The 18514-nt window shown below is 38.5% G+C and overlaps 1 protein-coding gene across 1 annotated transcript in view; it reads left to right on the top strand.

Moving 5' to 3' along the window:
* RGS6 (regulator of G-protein signaling 6) overlaps positions 1–18514 on the top strand; it is a 451998-nt gene that overhangs the window by 19337 nt on the left and 414147 nt on the right. The window contains exon 2 of the mRNA XM_012724395.1: positions 4078–4181. Coding sequence (XP_012579849.1) covers positions 4098–4181 — 84 coding nt within the window. The 5' untranslated portion in view covers positions 4078–4097. The remainder of the gene's footprint in view (positions 1–4077; positions 4182–18514) is intronic.

The following is an 18514-nucleotide window of genomic DNA, read 5'->3' as shown; positions in this document are numbered from 1 at the left end:
CTTGGTTGATAGACATCCTCCTTCTTGAGCAGTGTTAGGTGAGAAGGGGGGAGCTCAGGGTGGTGTGGCTGTACACGCTGGGCAGTTTAGTGGCCTGTTTCCACATGACTGTTCCTTCTTGGCAGAGATGTGGCATGGAAAATTCTGGTGAGTCTTGGAAGGAAAGCTAGACATTAGAAGTTCTGGGATTTTAGGTCAGAGCTGGAGGGAACACTGTTTATAACTCATGTCCACCTGTGGCCCAGAGAAACTATTCTTGACTTGGTTCTGACAACTAGTTAGTTGTAGAAGGTGGAGGGTCTAGTTCTCCAAGTTCAGTGAGCTGTCTCCTGTGGTGGACTGTGCTTTGCAACAGATAGGGAGGCAGAAGCTCAGAGAGGGGAAATGTCTTCCCCAGAGCACAGAGCCAGTGAGTGGTGGGGCTTGGATTCAGATGTACATTTGTCTGATGGCAGAGACGGGTTCTAACCACCAAACCCTCTTGTCTCAGAGACTGTGAAACGCAGGTTCTGAACAAATTTCCATTGTGCTAATGGTAGTGCTAATGCTGGCGCTAAACAGTTCTAAGACACTATGTAACATGTGTTCTTTCTATTACAGTGTAGTTATATATTTTCATGAAAGCATTCACATCCTCCAAATAGTAAATCAAAAGTCCCTGAATTATTTACTTTGTGTATATTCACATGTAGTATATATAAATGCAAGGAAGGTTTTATTTTTCTCTGCAGCTTAGTTTAAAGTGCTACCATTTTATTTCTGTAGTACTTAATTTAAAAATAAATATTTCATACTATATTGTAATGATGAAAATTTATTCCTTTAATTTCATGAACTCCAACTTTGCAGTAAATGCACTTAATTAGAACACCCCTACCCTTGTAGGCTTAGCGTCTAGTTCTTTCTAACATCTGTTGACATATGGCCTAGAAAGTGGTTACATTATGCTTTAGGAATGATTTTTTCTAGACATAGAAAAGTTAAAAGACTTGTCTGAGTTTCAAGGGAGTTGACAGAACCAAAAATACAAACTTTTCTACCATAGACTAGACTCACTAAAATTATTAACATGGAGACCATCTGTATTCACTTACCAATCTAAAGTCCGGAGCTGGGACCATCAGCCTGTTTGACAGAGAAATGTTTCTGTTGCGGGGGTGTGAGGTGGGTGGGCAGGGAAAGGCGTAGGGAGGGCTGACATGATTGTTTCTAGGTCATTTGCAGCCATGCTATTATAATACTGTTTTCTAGGTGGCAGATAATGTGCTCATTAAAGTGAACGTGTTCATTTTAAAATAAAGCAATAGGAACTCAGAAATGACTCTGTTACATAGATAAATGAACATACATAAATGGACTCAATTTTTGTTTTTCATGCTCTGTCATACTCTGTATGAAGGCAAAGGAGTAGGCAAATAAGTAGTTTAAAAATGAAACAGTATGTTGTTCATTTGATTTTAGAAGTCACTGATTAGAATAATAATATATGTTTTATGTAGTGCTTTATGCATAGAAATTCCCATATTATGGTGTGTACAGATAACAGAGCGATGTTCTTTGTCACTTCTTGTAATATAACTTTTAAGATATTTCCTAATTTACAAATGATGAAGAAAGCAAGTGACATTATTCAAATGGATCTTTTGGACAATTAAATGATTAGCATAAATTGCAGATTCTTGTCTCTTTCCCATCTTCTGCCCAAATTTGTTTTTATGAAATGACCTTTGATACTAACTTATCTTCTAATAAAATGTTTCCTGAGTTTTTATTTTAAATTGAAATGGCCTTTTCTGTCAAGTATGGTATTTATAAAAGTTTCTTTGATGAAAAGCCTATGAGTTTTGTGCAAATAACCCAGGCTGGCTCTTAGATTAGTGATAACATTTGTGTAGGACTTTTATGGCTTCATATGATACTTTTACACTCAGCTATTGGATCCTGACCTCTGAGTACTCAGTGGAATTCACCTTTGCTGCTGAGAATGATGCAGAGGAAGGTGCCTTGTCACGATCCTGTGCACACAGCAGACATCCAGCATGTTCACTTTAAAAGAAGAAAGTTCAAATCTTGGTGTGTACAGGTTATTTAAAATGCTTGAGGTACCATGGAAAACATATGTCACACCAAACATTGAATTTGCTTCTTTCCTCAAAATTCCTATGTTGTCATTGTCTCTCATTATCTTTTTAGGCTTTTGAAATGTCAAACTGAAAATATTTTTTTCCTAATAGAGGTAAGACTCATATAGCATAAAATTAACCATTGAAAGTGCATATTTCAGTGGCATTTAATGTATGCACAATGTTCTGCATTCATCATCCTTATCTACTGTTATCCTACTCAAAGGAGACCCCTTTCCATTAGACAGTCATCTCAATCCCCTCCTCTTACAAGCTGTTGGTAACTACCAATCTGCTTTTCATTCCTATGGATGTTACCTATTCTAGATAATTTCATATAAGTGAAATCATACAGTATGATTGTTATCATACAATTCATGCTAATCATGTAACACATATTATCATAGTCTATCGGGATTGCTATAATGAAACACCCCATTTGTTTGTGATCAATAGAAATTTATTCTCTCAGTTCTGGAGATTGGGGAGTTGGAGTTCAAGTTCCGGACAGATTTGGTGACTAGTGAGAAACTTCTTTCTGGTTCATAAATGGGTTTCTTCTCATTGGTCCCCACCTGGCAGAATGGAGCTCTCTGGACTCCTTTAGGGCACTAATTACCTCCAATATTTCACCCCCTAATGACATCACATAAATTTTGATAGGACATAAACATTCAGTCCATTGCAGTGCACTTTTGTGTCTGGTTTCTTTAAACTTAGCATATTTTTTTTCCAAGTTAGTCTATATTGTGGTATGTATCATGTGTCATTTCTTATGGCTGAATTATATTCCATTATAGGGATAGATCATATTTTGTTTGTTTGCTAAACATTGAACTGTTTCCATATTTTAACTTCCTTAAATAGTATAGCTATGACCGTCCAGGTTCAACTGTTTGTTCCAATACCTGTTTTTAGTATACACCTTTGGGTATATACTTAGGAGTGCAATTGCCAGGAATTGTGGTAATTTTATGTTTAACTTTTTGAGTAAACACTAAACTTTTCCATGATGACTATACTATCTTACATTCCTACCAGCAGTGCATAGCATTCTAATTTCCCTCCATCCTTGCCAATGCTTGTTATTTGAGTTTTAAAACTTTATTATAACCACCCTACTGAGTATAATGTGCTACCTGCTTGTAACTTTAATTTGTATTTTCCTGATAAATTATTCATATCTTAATGCATAGAATTAATAAAAAAAATGAGCTTTGAAGGCCCTCCCTGGTGGTGCAGCAGGTTAAAGCATAGCACTAAGAAGCTAAAGCCATTTTAGCATGAGTTTGATCCTTGACTGCCCCGGAGGTGACCCACATGGCGAGGCAGACCTCTCCTGACCTGCCCGCTGCTCTCCTCAGCAGTGTACTTCGTCAATCTGCCTGTCCTGCTCCCCACTCTGACTCTGGTGAATCCTCTCACTGCCCCTACGCCTCTGGCCTATACCCCAGTTCTGTAGGCATAAATAAATAAATCTTAAAAAAAATGAGCTTTGATCAGAAAAAATCAGCATCAAAATGATTGGCTTCAACATTGGTTAAGAGATTCTTTAGAACCGGCAGGCTGGGGTATAGGCCAGAGGCGTAGGGGCAGTGAGAGGATTCACCAGAGTCAGAGTGGGGAGCAGGACAGGCAGATTGACGAAGTACACTGCTGAGGAGAGCAGCGGGCAGGTCAGGAGAGGTCTGCCATGCCATGTCTCTGACCCCTAAGGTACATGTCTCTGACCTTAACACAAAGAACATGCAGCTTTGAGGTTAGAAAATGTAAATTACACCACAATCATTTTCTAACTTTTTCAAATGCTACCTACATTCATGAGGACAACTAAGAAATGACACCATGTTTTAGTTTCATGACACCTGTAAAAAGATACTTAGTTCTTTACATTTCAAAACTTTCTTTGTTTATTTTTTTTATGTCTTAATGACCTATTCATTTATTTTTGCAGGGTGAGTGAAGATACTCAGGATGGCTCAGGGACCTGGGGATCCAAAAGCAGTGGGGACTGCCGACCCAGAGGACAACTCTCCAAATATGATAGTCTACCGCAAAGTAAGGCACCTGCTTCCATGCTACCAGCATGTGTGCTGTGTTCTGTGTGCATGTGTGCTGATGCTGACAGCTCAAAACATGTATTCTTCCTTGACTTCTAAGTGAAATTAATTTTCTTCTCATATCTTCTTATTCTCCAATCCTAAAATTGAAGGATGTTAGCTTTTGCTATATTTGGTTTTGAATGCCTGAAAATATCATGTTGTTTAATTTTCTTTAAATGCTGCCTAATAGCCTTATATAGTTGGGGACATACGCTTGCAGGTGTGTCTTCTGTGGTTGTCATGGCCTTAGTGTAGCATTTATGAATCGAATGTTCTTCACAGTGTACACTAGATCTGGTGTACTAGAATGCTCTTCACAGTGTACATAGGTCTCACTGTTGGCAGGAGATATAGGAGACACAAATGGCTGCAGTAGAATCTGAGAATTTCCAAAAGTGATGTGAAAGAAGTGTTACATATGTTCATAGCACTTCCCATCTTGGGTTATTTCCCACCTGAGATCTCTAGACTCCATGTTAAAGGATCAGAAAGATTGCTTTATATGAAACTCAGAAACAAAGAACAGCATTGTAGGAGCAACATAGCCTGCAAAGGCAAAGAGCTAAAGAAAGTGAAGACAGCAACCTGAACCTGTTATCTTGAGCATAGAATGAAATACTAGGAGCAAATGGAGATAAGATTTTGGAAAGAGCAACTGGATGGAGTTAGATTTTAACATAGTCAATACAGGCAATATAATGAAAAGCATTTGTGCCAGGAATTAGAGAAACAAAATTTCTTGGGGATTCTTAACCCATTCTGTCAAACGTATTGTTTCCAGGACAGATTGGCCACTCTGGGGAGATGGGCCTTTATGAGAAAAGTAAGAAGGACATTTATCTAGCAGAGGGAATTCCCTTGAGAACAGAGAGGCCTGAGCAGAGGGATCAAAGCATCTGAATTAAAAATGACTTGGAAATTGAATGAATATGGAATTAGGAGGTGAAAGGAGAATCAAAGGTGACTGGATCTTTGACCTTGGTTGATAAAAGGCATTTATTCTACTAATTCAACTAGATTCGGTTAGAAGAAGAATGTATTTTAAAGGAAGAAAATAAGGTGCATAAGTTTTAGTTGTGTGCATAGTTAATATCAGGAAGAAAATGGTTCTTTTCATATACCTTTTTAATGTTGACCTTTTTTGGTGAAAATTTAATCTAACTATATTATATACTACTAAGAAAACGAGTTAATGTTCATATCTTTTGCTAACTCTTTGAGTTGTCTGCTAGGGTCTATGTGTTCTGCAAGCCTGTGCTTGATCTATATTAGTCATATGGGCAATGTTGAGCTAGATATTCCTGGATGATCAATATGGTGAATTTTTCTCTTTTCCTTTTATAAATAGAACTCTCAAACTATTCTTTCTCTGAGTCCCAAATTCCTTAATCCTTTGCAAGAGATGGTTCCATAACTCATCTTGAAAATAGATGCTTATTAAGTTGTAGGAAAGAAAAAAATAGGTCAATGGGGATAACTAATAGGTGAGGCATGCAGCATGAGAGAAAGGCATTTACTCATGATTTTCTTCTTCACCCACTCCAAACTGGGCAACCCTATGCCAAGTTTATAGGAACATGAACTTTGCATTCAGATTTGAGTTAAAATGGAAACTACCATTGCTAGCCATGTGGCCTGAAGTCAGCCATTGAACTTCTGTGAGTCTGTTTTTTAAAAAATCTATAACAAGGAACAAAAGGTGAGTTTCCTGAGTTGCTGTGAAGCTTCATTTAGAGGAGGCAAATAAGGCTTCTGTTGTTCTGCTCGGCATAGGTGGTGGTCATGTACGTAACAGGCCCTTGTGTTCTTTTCTCTATAGGTTTTATAGAGACAATGCTGCTTGGAAAGGAAATAAATTATAAATGTATAAATTTGGTGTTGTTAATAAGATGACTAATGTGCATTTGTATAGCAAGTTGCCTTTTTCTTAAGACACAGGAAAACAGCATAAATGTTTTTATATTATTCAGGAGATTGTAAATCCGTGGATTATTAAAGGTTAATAAGAAATGTAAAGGTCAGACAATCCAAACACCACTAGGATGTTTGGCAATATGTTGAAAGGAAAAACTTCCTACAGGTTTATGGGAAGCTGAGTTTTACATTTCAGGGACTAATAAGGGATACTTTTTAAAAATTTAATTTAGTAACCAAGTTGTTAGTTGTAGTTCTTTAGAGAAATGGCCTCTAGCCATTGGTTTCTTTATTGGAAATAGATTTGCTTCCTAATAACAAGTACATGTGTGGGGGGTATCTTTTTGTTTATGTTGTTTGTTATGTAGTTAATTACCATGAAAGTGACACTGGACATATTCAGTCTACTAGAAGAGATAAGATACAGTTATTGTCCAGTATGGGCTCAGATACTAGAATCATTTAAGTTCATTAATTTGACTGGCTAGGGCCATGGTTCTGTTTGACCCATGGGATGTTTACCTACCATTACCTAGTTCCCTATTCCCAGAGTTTTTGGCCACTGTGAAGACTTACCTACTGTAGGGTGTGATCCTTAAGAAGTCAGTAAAGTTCCAATCTTGAAACCAAGGTCAATTCTAAATATTTTGTATGAAGTCCTCTAGTTTAATTATTTATTCAAGGTCATAGCTATATGACTAAAACTCTTTTATGGATATAAAACTGATTTTTAAAAATTATGCAAATTATGTTTTCATGTTGTTTATTTCTCTTGTATTCAGTGTGAAATTTTTGCTTGGACTGTATTGTGTTGATTCAGATACTGACATTTAAAAAGCCAAATCTAGAGAAATGGAACTTTTGGATAAATTTCTGAGTAATAAGTGGGATGATGGTATCTATAATGTTGTTATGACTTTAAAATACCATTTAGGATAATAACCTCCTGGCTTATGAGTAATGATGGGTGAGTTTCCTATGCCCACACTTTTCAGAGTAAGTTTTCATTCTTTTTTCATGTTTCCCATGTCATTAGCTGTGAGAAGTTGTACTTTCCAAAGACATGATTTATTTATCGTCTTGAACAGACTTTCTAATTTAGTTTTCCATCTTTCATATTCACATTTTGGATTGGAGGTGTGTATGAAAAATGTATTGGTCACATTAAAAATCTATTTAAAAGAAAACCTTAATTATTCATGACATCACCCAGACCTGTTAACCTTTTTATATTGCTGGTTCTAAAAGATCTTGGGTCACTGAGTTGCTCAAGGTAGTGATGATATTTGAAATTGACTGTACACCAGGTAATTTATAAGAATGTTTATCTTTGAAGGTCCCCACTACCCCCAACTGAGTTGGATCCTAGGATTGGTTTTACACTATTCTTAGGAGGATGCCCAGCTAATTTTTAAGTGTACTTATTTAGTATAGTTTTTAAAAAGACTTATTTATTTATGCATACAGAACTGGGGTACAGGCCAGAGGTTCAGGGGTGGTGAGAGGAGTTACCACAGTCAGAGTGGGGAACAGAACAGGCAGATTGACAAAGCACACTGCTGAGGGGAGCAGTGTGTGCGTCTGTAGATGTCTGCTGCACCAGGGTCACCTCCCTGGCTGGGGACTTGGGGATTGAACTCGCACTGAAGTGGCTGCTGCCAGCTTCATAGCAGTGCTCCTTAATTCATTGCACCACCAGGGAGGGCCCTATTTAGTATCTTTTACACTATGTGTGTCACCGAGTATGTATGGCATGGACCATGTGTGACAAAATAATGGGGATGTTGAGTTTTGACTTCATATCTATTCATAGATGCCTCAATATGTAGAGCAGGTTCTTTTCATAGAGACTGAATGTACGGATCTTAGTAGCTCCTTCTTAGTGAAGGAGATAGTAAGACCCTGATTTTATAGAGGAGAAAACTAAAATAGGTAAATTGCTTAAAGGTAAATTACTCATCGTTTTCCCAGTGAAGCTATGATTGTGCCCAGGTAGCTTGACCTCTGTCTGTGACCTTTGTACCACCACGCTGTCCACCACAAACTATCATTATCACTTCACTGAGACTCAACAGCCATAGTGGAAGTAAAATAAATGCAAACACTGTGCAGCACACTTTGGGTTTTCATGTTTATTTATGGAGATTTGACTTGGGCTGACTTTAGACATTTGTATTGCTAAAGCTCCCTTTTACTCGTTACTGCTCTGTACTTTGGCTGAAGACTTTCTGAAATGTTTACTTTCTTATATAACTGGACCTTCTTTTGAGTAAGTGTAGCTTGCTTTCTGGCTTGAGTTCTCTGAGTGGTGTTAATAATGTCTCTTGATACATTTCTAACTTGACTGGTGCTTTTATTTGATAGAACTTGGGACAATTAAATGGCAGGTAGACAGAGAAAATTGTAGCTTACCTTGGGTCGAGGCAGTACAGTGTAGTAATGCAGCAAGCCAAGAGCTCTGGGTACCTGCTTCAGATCTCACACTTGCTGCTTTGGCTCGTGGCTAAGGACTCCAGCCTCCTGGCTCTGTTCCTTATTTTGTCTTTTTCCTTTCCTCTGTCCTTCCCATTTATAAAATACTTCTTGCACAGAGAGAATATATTCAGTGTCCATGTAAGGTAGAAAGGAACATAATAAAATGAATCCTATGTCCCCACCAGCAACTTAATAAATAAAATATTACATTGGCTTCATTTTATGTTCTGAGAAGAAAGGGTATCAGATCACAGCTTCATTCCATAACTTTTTTATTTTTTTAGACTTTAGTACATTGATGTCAAAATAACATAGTGAGACTTTATGCATGTTAAGGGTCTTTTGAAATTTATGGAAATATTTTAAACTGTGCTAAGCAATCTAACTTGGATAGAGATTAAATCCCATGTAGTCAGGTATCAGAAGGAAAAATTTTAGCTTTTGTGATTCAGCAGTTAAAGTGTCTTAGTTTGGTGTCCTGTTTTGCTGACTCATAAATAATATTTAAAATATTTGTACAGTTATAATTTTTTCAGTACTGATTGCAAACTATACAAGTAGTGGATCAGTGTTTAAATAGCAGTACTGGACAACGTCAGTTAAATATAGTGTTGGGGATGAATTAGGCAAGTTTAAAGAGGAAAAACCAATGTTCTTGTATCAACATTCTTATAGTTAAGTAGCCTTGTCATCTCTGATTGTCTTCATTAGTTTCTGGTAGTTGGCTTCTTTCCAATAGAATTTGGGGCCAACTATTGTGTTGCTATGAGATACCCTAGCTTATCTTCCCTAATATCTAAGACCCTTGAAATCTTGGGCAGTAATTGGTTTAGGTATATTTCCAGAAAGTAATGGAACACCATGTTCATTACACCGGTTGTGGCATGCAAGAATGGAAAAATCTAACCTGGAAGAGACAAGGTTGTGGAGATGGGAATAGGATAATGTTTTGTCACTGACAGGAGGCAGTCACAGAGACCAGCAGAGCTGAGAAGAGGAGACCCTGCAGGTCCTGGTGACTAAGGCATGATGAAGAGTACAAGCTATTTAATCATCAAGTGCACACTGAGTGTGGTTTGTGTTCCAGACTAGGAATGCAAGATGAGCTTAGTTCCCTGAATAAGCTAGAGGCAGTGGGAGCATTGAGTTCTGGTGAAGGTGGCTGAGGGCCTGGGAAGCGGAGGGGTCTGGGAGGAATGAGAGGGTTCATGTAGCCCATATTAAGGGAGAGGATAATGATTCTGTAGAAGATATTTAGACCTCTCTTAATTCTTGAAAGATGAATGAGAATTTACTTGACAGAATAGGGGAGGAAAAAAGAATAGGAGATAGAAGGGCCAGCACATGAAAAGGGGCAGCATTTATACAATATACTATATATTATATATTTTATAATGTTTATTATATTTTATATTAATATGTTTCTCATTAATATGTAATACTATTACATATATTGTGTATCTCTCTCTCCCTACCTCTCTATCTATCTATATATCAAGTTTTTGAAATTCAAGTGGCTGTTTTCATGGATAATGTTTCCAGCTCCATGAAGGTTTGGGAAATGAAGCTGGAGAGGTAGGGCCAGACCATGAAAGAGCTTATACACCACTCAAAAAGTTTGGATATATTTTGGGTGTCTTCCCTTTGCACCCCCACATCCTGCTGTACCCGTCTGCCTATTACTTTCTGCCCCTATGGCAGCCTGTGAGCTCTGCTTTCAACTGGATTCAGTCAGTTGAAGCCCCGGGAGACATAGGAGGCAGGAAAAAGAGCAAAGGCAGGGTATTTCTTCCCTTGCTTCTTCGCTGGAAGGTCTTGCGCTGGCTGTATTGCTCGACTTAATGTCTTTCTTCTGAAGTGGTCTGCTCTCTTCTGTGGGATCCTGATACCCTTTCCCTTATTTAACTCTTTTGACCCTTCAAGGAAGTTCCAGTTTGTATTAGTAATCCAAGGCTATATAACAAATTACTCCAAAATTCAAGGGTTTAAACTCAGTATTTATTATGTCCTAGCTTCCGTGGGTCAGTAATTCGTGAGTAGGCTAGGTGGGGCCTTTGCTCAGGGTCTCTTATAAGGCCATAATCAAGATGTTGACTGGGGTTGCATTTTTATCTGAAGACCTGACTGGGGAAAGGCTTCTCAACATGGTTGTTAACCATGGAGAAACTGGGTTCAGTTTCTCAAGGGCATCTGCTCCTCCCTGGTGTTCTCCAGTGTTGTTCCTCACCATGTGCTTCTCTGTAGGGTGGCCTGCAACACAACGGCTTATTGCATCAGTGCAAACAAGGAAGAAGAGGCCAGGAGGTGGGTGTTGGCGGTGGGAGTCTCACTTTTTATAACCTGATCTTGGCTATAACATCTTCTCCCTTTCACTAGGGGCAAGTCACTGGGTCCACCATGGGAGAGGGGATTATACAAAGGCATGGGAACTAGGAGACAGAAATGACTGCTGGCTGCTTATGAAGTCATGGAGCCTGAGTTCTTCCACGACTCAGGTTCCTGATGATCTCCTTATGGTTCTCTTGTATTTTGTGGTTGCTTCATACGTGGTCCTTTTTGCTTGGACTGTCTTATGTGTGCCATCTGTTTACTGATAAGGCTCTGACTCATGCTGAAATTATCCCCAAAGCAAAGGATGGCACCGAGACCTTGTTTTTCTTCATAAGGAAATATCTCATGGAAGGATTTTTTTTAAAGATCTTATTTATTTATGCATACAGAACTGGGGTACAGGCCAGAGATGCAAGGGTGGTGAGAGGATTCACTAGAGACAAAGCGGGGAGCAGAACAGGCAGATCGACGAAGTATACTGCTGAGGGGAGCAGTGGGCAAGACAGGAGAGGTCTGCTGCACCATGGGGGTCAGCTCCGGGGCAGGGATCAAGCTGGCATTGAAGTGGCTGTGGCCAGCTTGCAGTGCTGCACCCCAACCCATTGCACTGCCAGGGAGGGTTCCCATGGAAGGATTTAAAGTCATATGGTGAAGAACAGGTGGAGGACAGTGGAATGGTAGGCTTAGGCAGGAGGATAGTTACGCAACTTTATAGGAAATCAGGTGAGGGAAAAGTGACATCCAGATCAGTGGCAGTGGTTACATGTTGGAGACCAGTTCCAACTATTGAGGTGTCTGGAGGCAAGACAGGCAGGACCCTAAGGTGGGAAGGCGTCGGCGAGTGGAGATTCCTAAAAAAAAAGGGGGAAAGGGAAAAAAAGGAAAAAGGCAGAGCAGGAAGACTTACACCCAACTCCAACTCCTGTGTCTGTCTCGCCCCCCTTTTTCCTTTTTTTCCCTTTCCCCCTTTTTTTTTAGGAATCTCCACTCGCCGACGCCTTCCCACCTTAGGGTCCTGCCTGTCTTGCCTCCAGACACCTCAATAATTGGAGCTGGTCTCCAACAGTTACAGATGAAGGGATGGATTTGAAAGCTGCTTAAAAGGTTGAATCAACAGGATTTGGTGACACTTAAGATTTAGGAAGGATGGGAGAGTGACAGGGGTCTTTTTAGTAGGTTATAACTAGGAGTTGTTAAAAGATCTCTTGGGGAAACAAAAGATTGAACCAAATAATCACAGAGATGAGCTGGGTTGTCTGCTCATTCCTCTTCTTCCTATGTGTGAGTAAATCAACAAGGTCATGAAAGAACGTGTGATAAGCTAGGATATCTGGGTATTTGTTGTGACACGGCACCAGCCCACTTTTGACTTAGTACAAGTTGTTTCTGAGTTTTGTCAAGTCTAGTTCTGTCATCTGTCAAATGAAAGGTTAGCTGGTTTGGGTGACCTCAAAAGCACTTGTCAGTTTGAACATTCTATGGACTTAATAATCTAAATACATTTACCTTTTTTTTGTTTGTACAATTCAAACCTTATTTAAATTATATATTTACCTTCTGCTAATTTAGTTTCCATCCATCACCATATATTTGACTCCTTTTCTGTTATTTACTGTCTCCAATTTCTCCCTAATCTTCTGGAAGCCAGAAGGTAAGTCTAGGAGTTTTTGTTTGGTGTGTTCATTAGCTTTGCTTCTTTATCTCACACATATTAACAAACTCATACAGTACTTGTCTTTCTCTGAGTTACTTCATTTAACATGGTCCTCTAGTATTCATCCATGTTCTTGCAAATGGCAGGATTTCATCTTTTTATGGCTGAGTAGTATTCCATCTGGTAGAAGAGTACGCATCTTCTTTACCTGGTCATCTGCTGATGGGTACTTCGGTTGTTCCAACGCTTGGCTATTGTGAGAAATGCTGTGCTAAACATTGGAGATGCAGATAATCTTTTGAAATTACTGAAACCATTCACATTTTATTATCTGGCAATTCTTTCACAATCTCCTTTGTATTCCTTTAAAAAAAAAGTCCAAAAAAACTTGCAAACAGACAAATCACTATGTTTAAAACAAATGCTTTTTGGTTTTGAACATTTAGGTCTTTCTTTCACTCTCTCTTCCTCTTTTTATAATGTTAAGTAAAATTCCCAAGGACTAACTTCAGAGGGTGTTCTGGGTGACTACTTTAATTGCACAATCGACATTTGAAAATTTCTTTCATTACATATTTTGAAAGTTTTTTAAATTGCCTTAAGAAAAAAATGGTTTCATATGTTCTTTTTCTGTACTTTTAATCCTTTTGTCTGTTTTGTGTTTCAAATACAAACTTTGTCTACATTCTTTACAGACCTACTTTCCAGCTCACCAACTCTTTTCTTAATTGTATCTAGTCTGTGATTAAGCCCATCCCATTGAATTAATAACATTAGTTGTTTTTTTAGTATGAAAATTTCAACTTAATTTAAATTTAGGGTTTCCAGTTTCCCTTTAAAATTCTGTCATATAATTAATTTCTTAACCATATTAATCATTGTTATTTTAAGTTCCTACCTGGTACTTCAAAATCTGTATCACTTCCTAGACTGTTTCTTTTGTCTTAAAATTTTTCTTATTATTTTTTTAAACTAACTTCTGGATTTTACTTATACAGTTAACATTAGAGAGATAATTTAAAGCTCAGTGGAAATGTTACCTTACCCATAGAGTGTTTTTTTCTTTACTAGACTAGGGACTTTACTAGACTAGGGACATATTATCTTAATCTAACTAGATACAGAGATTATATATAACTGAACTTTGGTTCCTTGTTAGTGCCAGTATATTTCTAGATCGCCTTTGCTCTTGGGAGTCAGTTCTGTTCCCAGCCAGTACCTTGGGTATTCTTTCAATCCTTTTAGCCTTGGTGAGCTCTGACCTTACATTTTTGTCCCTTAAGTTCCATGAGACTGCTAAAAGCACAGATAAACTTTTCTGTTATACCTTCTGCTTAAGAAATTGAAAATCCCTTGAAAGGAAATAGCTCCAATTGCTAGGCTCATCGTAGCTTTCTTCTTTCATAGAGTAGCTTCACAAATTCTTATATCCTCAGTTGCCCTCCAATGCCCTTAAACATTTTTAACAAAACATTTTCTGTCTTTCTCAGCAACAGTTTTTCTGAAACATTTAGTTAGCCATTGCCAGAACTAGAACTTCGGAACACTGGCTTTGAAAGGAGATGGGTCTATTTCTTAGAACCTCTCTTTACTCTCCACTGTTTCAGAAAGGACATTTCAGAATGGTTTACTCTTCCCAGGTGATGGTGGAAGAGATGAAGAAAAATGGGAGAAGCACAGTATGTTTAGAAAGCACTATTGACTTGGAGAGTGAGAGAGAGGGTTTTGAGGCTAATGGCCAGGATTTGGGCCAGAGTGGCAGATCTCCTGTCACTGGGGGAATATAGCAAGAGGAGGTGGATGCCACAGAAGCATGAAGTCACCACAGCAACAGAATGACAGTTACTTATCCCAACCTGGTTCTGCAAAGTTCAAAAAAGGGGCCAATCCCAGGCAAATACCTCTTACATGAAATAGACCTAAAGATGCCTTATTTGGAGGAAATCTTACTTGGCTCCAGAAAAGTCAGAATGTATCTTATATCTGTCTATGTGACACCTCTGAACATTGCTGTATTAGTTTTCTAAGGCTTCTGTAACAAATTATCACAAGCTGGGTGGCTTTAAACAAGAGAAATTTATTCTCTTACAGTTCTGAAGGCTTCAGTCTAAAATCAAGGTGTTAGCCAGACCATGCTCCCTTGAAGGCTCTAGGGAGAATTCTTCCTGTCTCTAACTTCCGGTGCTTACAGCAGCCACACTTGGTGTTCCTTGGCTTGGGTGCACTGCTCCAGTATCTGCCTGTCTTCACGTGGCCTCCTTCCTTTTCTGTCTACTTTCGTGTCTTCACGGGAGATCATGAGGATCCTGGCCCCTGGATGGAAGGCATACCCTACCGCAGTCCAGTTAACACTTCCATCTTCACTTTGCTCATTACATCTGCAAAAATTCCATTTCCAAATAAGGTCACAAACATAGAGACTGGGATTAGGATTTCAATATATCTTTTAGGGGAGGACACAATTCAACCATAACAGTTTCTATTTTGTCTCTGCCTGAAGCTTAGTGCTTCTTGCATAAACCAATCTAACAGAGCATTAATTGAATTTCTACTTCTGGCAGAGCATTATCCGTCATTTTCCATACACTGTTATGTCTAGACAACTTTACAATCTAGATGGGAAGACCAAGAGTGGGATAGGATTAAGAAAGAAAATACTTAGTGTTCACCCAGTATATACTGGTACTGTACCAGTTTCTGTATATGATAATCATTTAATTATCAGGTAGCTTCTTAAATAGGTAGTGTTGGTCATCCTGTATTACAGATAGCTAAGGATCAGAAAGTTAAGGACCGGTATAAATAACTGGCATTAGGACTTGAGTCTAGGTTTGCTTTATTGTGAAGTCTGCAATTTTTTAATAAAGAAATTGAATTATGTATAAAAGGAACAAAAGGGATATCTCAAAGTTGTTTATAATCGATTATAGGATGGTTGGTGTGGGCGGTCTGGGTTTACAGAGGAGGGAGAAATTTGAAGAGGAGTGACTTGAATTGTGTCTTTAAGAAAGGGTAGGTTTTGGCCTGGCAGATAAAACTAGAAAGGATTCTAGGTGATAGGAGTTGTGTGGTAATAAGAAAACATAAGCTGTATTTAGGAGGAAGTATATTTTATAAAACTAAATCTAGGAGTTATCCCTAATGTAACAATAGTCTCATTGTTCATGTGGAGACCCTGAAGTAATAAGACATGAAATACTTTTAGTTCTGAAACTCACATGGAAGATATTGGTAAAAATAAGCTTTCTGCCAACTGATTTTCTTTTCTTTTAAAAAATAATTGTTTTCATCTTAAAAGTAGTAATTTGATTTTGGAAGAGTCAAAGCCTCAGCAACAACAACAACAAAAAAACCACACACCTCACAAATTCTTATCGGGCAAATATAACTACAGTTATAGTTAACATTTTTGTCTATTTCCTTCTAGTTTTTTTATTTGTTATATATATATATGCATATGTGTATATATATATATATATTCTCTGTGTGTGTGTATATATATATATGTATATATTTATGTGGTGGGTTATCATATTATACTATTTTATGTTTGCCTTCATATCCTAGGCATTAATCAGTGTTACTATAATCACAGTTTTAAAGACTGTAAAATATTGTAAGTGGATAGTGACAATATTTAATTATTTGGTCTCTTATTTGCTATTAATAACAAAACTTAGACTCCTAGGCTAAAAGGCATGATTTGTGTCTTAACACCTGTTATAAATTGGTTCAATATTGATTTTTGCATATAGAGAGTAGATTTCTTTGGCTTTTGCCAAAATTTGTGTTATTGAACTACAGAAAGAGAGTCAAGGAATTGCTAATAATTGGAGACAGGTGTTTTCTTCCCTTTACTTCTAAAACAAATCTCCACCTCAGTGTCTGGCTAGCTTTGCAATAGTACCCTTATCTTTAAGGCCTCGAAGCTGGGATATTTAGAAATTTTCAAGTTGGAGCCTCTCCAAGTCATTTGCTATTTTATCCTCTATTTGTTTTTCTTAAGCAACTAACTAAATAAGAATAACATTTCAACCTCTTTCTATTCCCCACAGCATTTTTCCTGCCTGTACCAGTCTGCCTACAGTTTAACCATGGGTTGCTTCTTATATTTTAAAGCTAAATACAAAAGCACAGTTCTGAGAAGCAGCCAAGTTCTGCAGCCAAGTTTGAAGAATAAAACTTTAAAACAGCTCTTCTGTCACACACTTGAGAAGGGAGGCAGGCTTTGCTATAAATAAGTCACATTCCATTTCTATCTCATCCTTTGCAGTACTCTTGGGTAATGCTTTTTGTATATGACTACAGTGTTCTCTAACTGCCCACTCACCCCTTTCAACCTCCTATTTTATGTCTCATTTTATTTAAATGTTCAGTGGTTGTGAAGTATAAGGACCCTACATGGGAGAGTAGAAAGAGTAGAACTTTCCTTTTATTCTTTAATGCTTAATGTTATGAGATAAAGAAACTACACTTTATCTGCAACAGTTTTAGTAGCTGTCTGTATTAGTTTCCTATTGCTGCTATAACAAATTATTTAAGTATGTGATGCGTGAAAATTATGCAAAATTCAATGAGTGACTTAAAATCAATTTATCCTCTGACATTTCCGGAGGTCAGAAGTCTGAAATGATTTGGGCTTCATTCTTTCTGGAGGCTCCAGGGAACAATATACTTCCTTTTTTCCCCCAGCTTTTGAGGCTGCCCACATCTCTTAACTACTGGCCCAACTTCATTGTGACCTCTGCTTTGGTCATCATATCTCCTCTCTGAACCTTGGGCCTCCATCTTACAGCTGTGACAACATGGAGCACACCCAGATAATCCAGGATAACCTCTCACCTCCACCATTTATCTTAATCACACTTGCAAAGTCCCTTTTGCCGTATGTGGCAGCACATTCAGTTCTTGAATATTAAAATGTACACATGCAGGGGAGGGGCAGCCTCTCTTAGGAAAGGGACGGTGAACTCATTCTGGAATGTCATCGTTTGCTCCATAGCTGTGGAGGAGATGTGATGAAGGACCTTTTTTCCTTTCAGCATTTAGAATGGTAATTGTGTGGCAAGTGAAATTAAGTCTGCAATATCCATTTGGATTGACGGAAGTCCATTTGAGAGAGAAAAGAAGCCTTTTAGTGACTGCAGTGAGGATGAGACGTCTTGGTTAACAACATTCCTCTGCAGCTCCTCACTGTGTGGTCAGGGCACAAACAAGCCCTTGCCAGTGAGGGGAAATGGGCAAGCACGTGTATTAAAAATAAATGAAGGGAAACCTCCTTCATCATAACCCCATACCAAGTGGCTTCCACATAGGACTGTTTATCTCTAGTTGTTTCATATTTTAGAATATGTTAAAATAATGGCACTACATGCAGTTACTAAGCATTTATTTTGAGATTGTCAGCCAGTCTAGTAGAAGATCTTAACCTTGCATTTTTTCCCCAGACAATAAAGAGAGCCCTGGTAGTGTGTTCCCCTTAGCTGGCCAGTCTGCTTCTTGACTCTCCTGAGGCGCCACCTCCTACTCTTCCTCATGTTGCAGTGAGGAGCCAGGACAGCTGATGGCTGACAAAAGGTGTGTGGGTGATAGTGTTGGCAGTAAAGCTGCCAAGGGAGAGCATGACCCATGATGCTAAAATGACTCAGGGCAATGAGCCCCTCCAAGGAGCTCATTAAAGAAACAGATGACAAAGCCTGTCAGTGAGCTATGGGAGTGAGCTTTCCTTCCTGGAGGGAATTATTAATATCAATAACTTCACTGCCTTCCTGGGAAGGAGAGGTCAGTAGTTGAAGAAAAATCTGCTGTGACTGATGACCTGCTACAACTTTAAGACAGTGATCTGCAAACTACCTGCCTTTGGGCCTAGGCTGTCTCCCTGCCAGCTTTTGTATAGCACTGGAGCTAAGGATAGT

The sequence above is a fragment of the Condylura cristata genome, unplaced genomic scaffold (genome assembly GCF_000260355.1).
Source record: "Condylura cristata isolate star-nosed mole 26May11 unplaced genomic scaffold, ConCri1.0 scaffold00013, whole genome shotgun sequence".
NCBI classification, from domain to species: Eukaryota; Metazoa; Chordata; class Mammalia; order Eulipotyphla; family Talpidae; genus Condylura; species Condylura cristata.
Note: the sequence above shows the minus strand (reverse complement) of the source record. Positions and strands in the feature narration are given on the sequence as shown.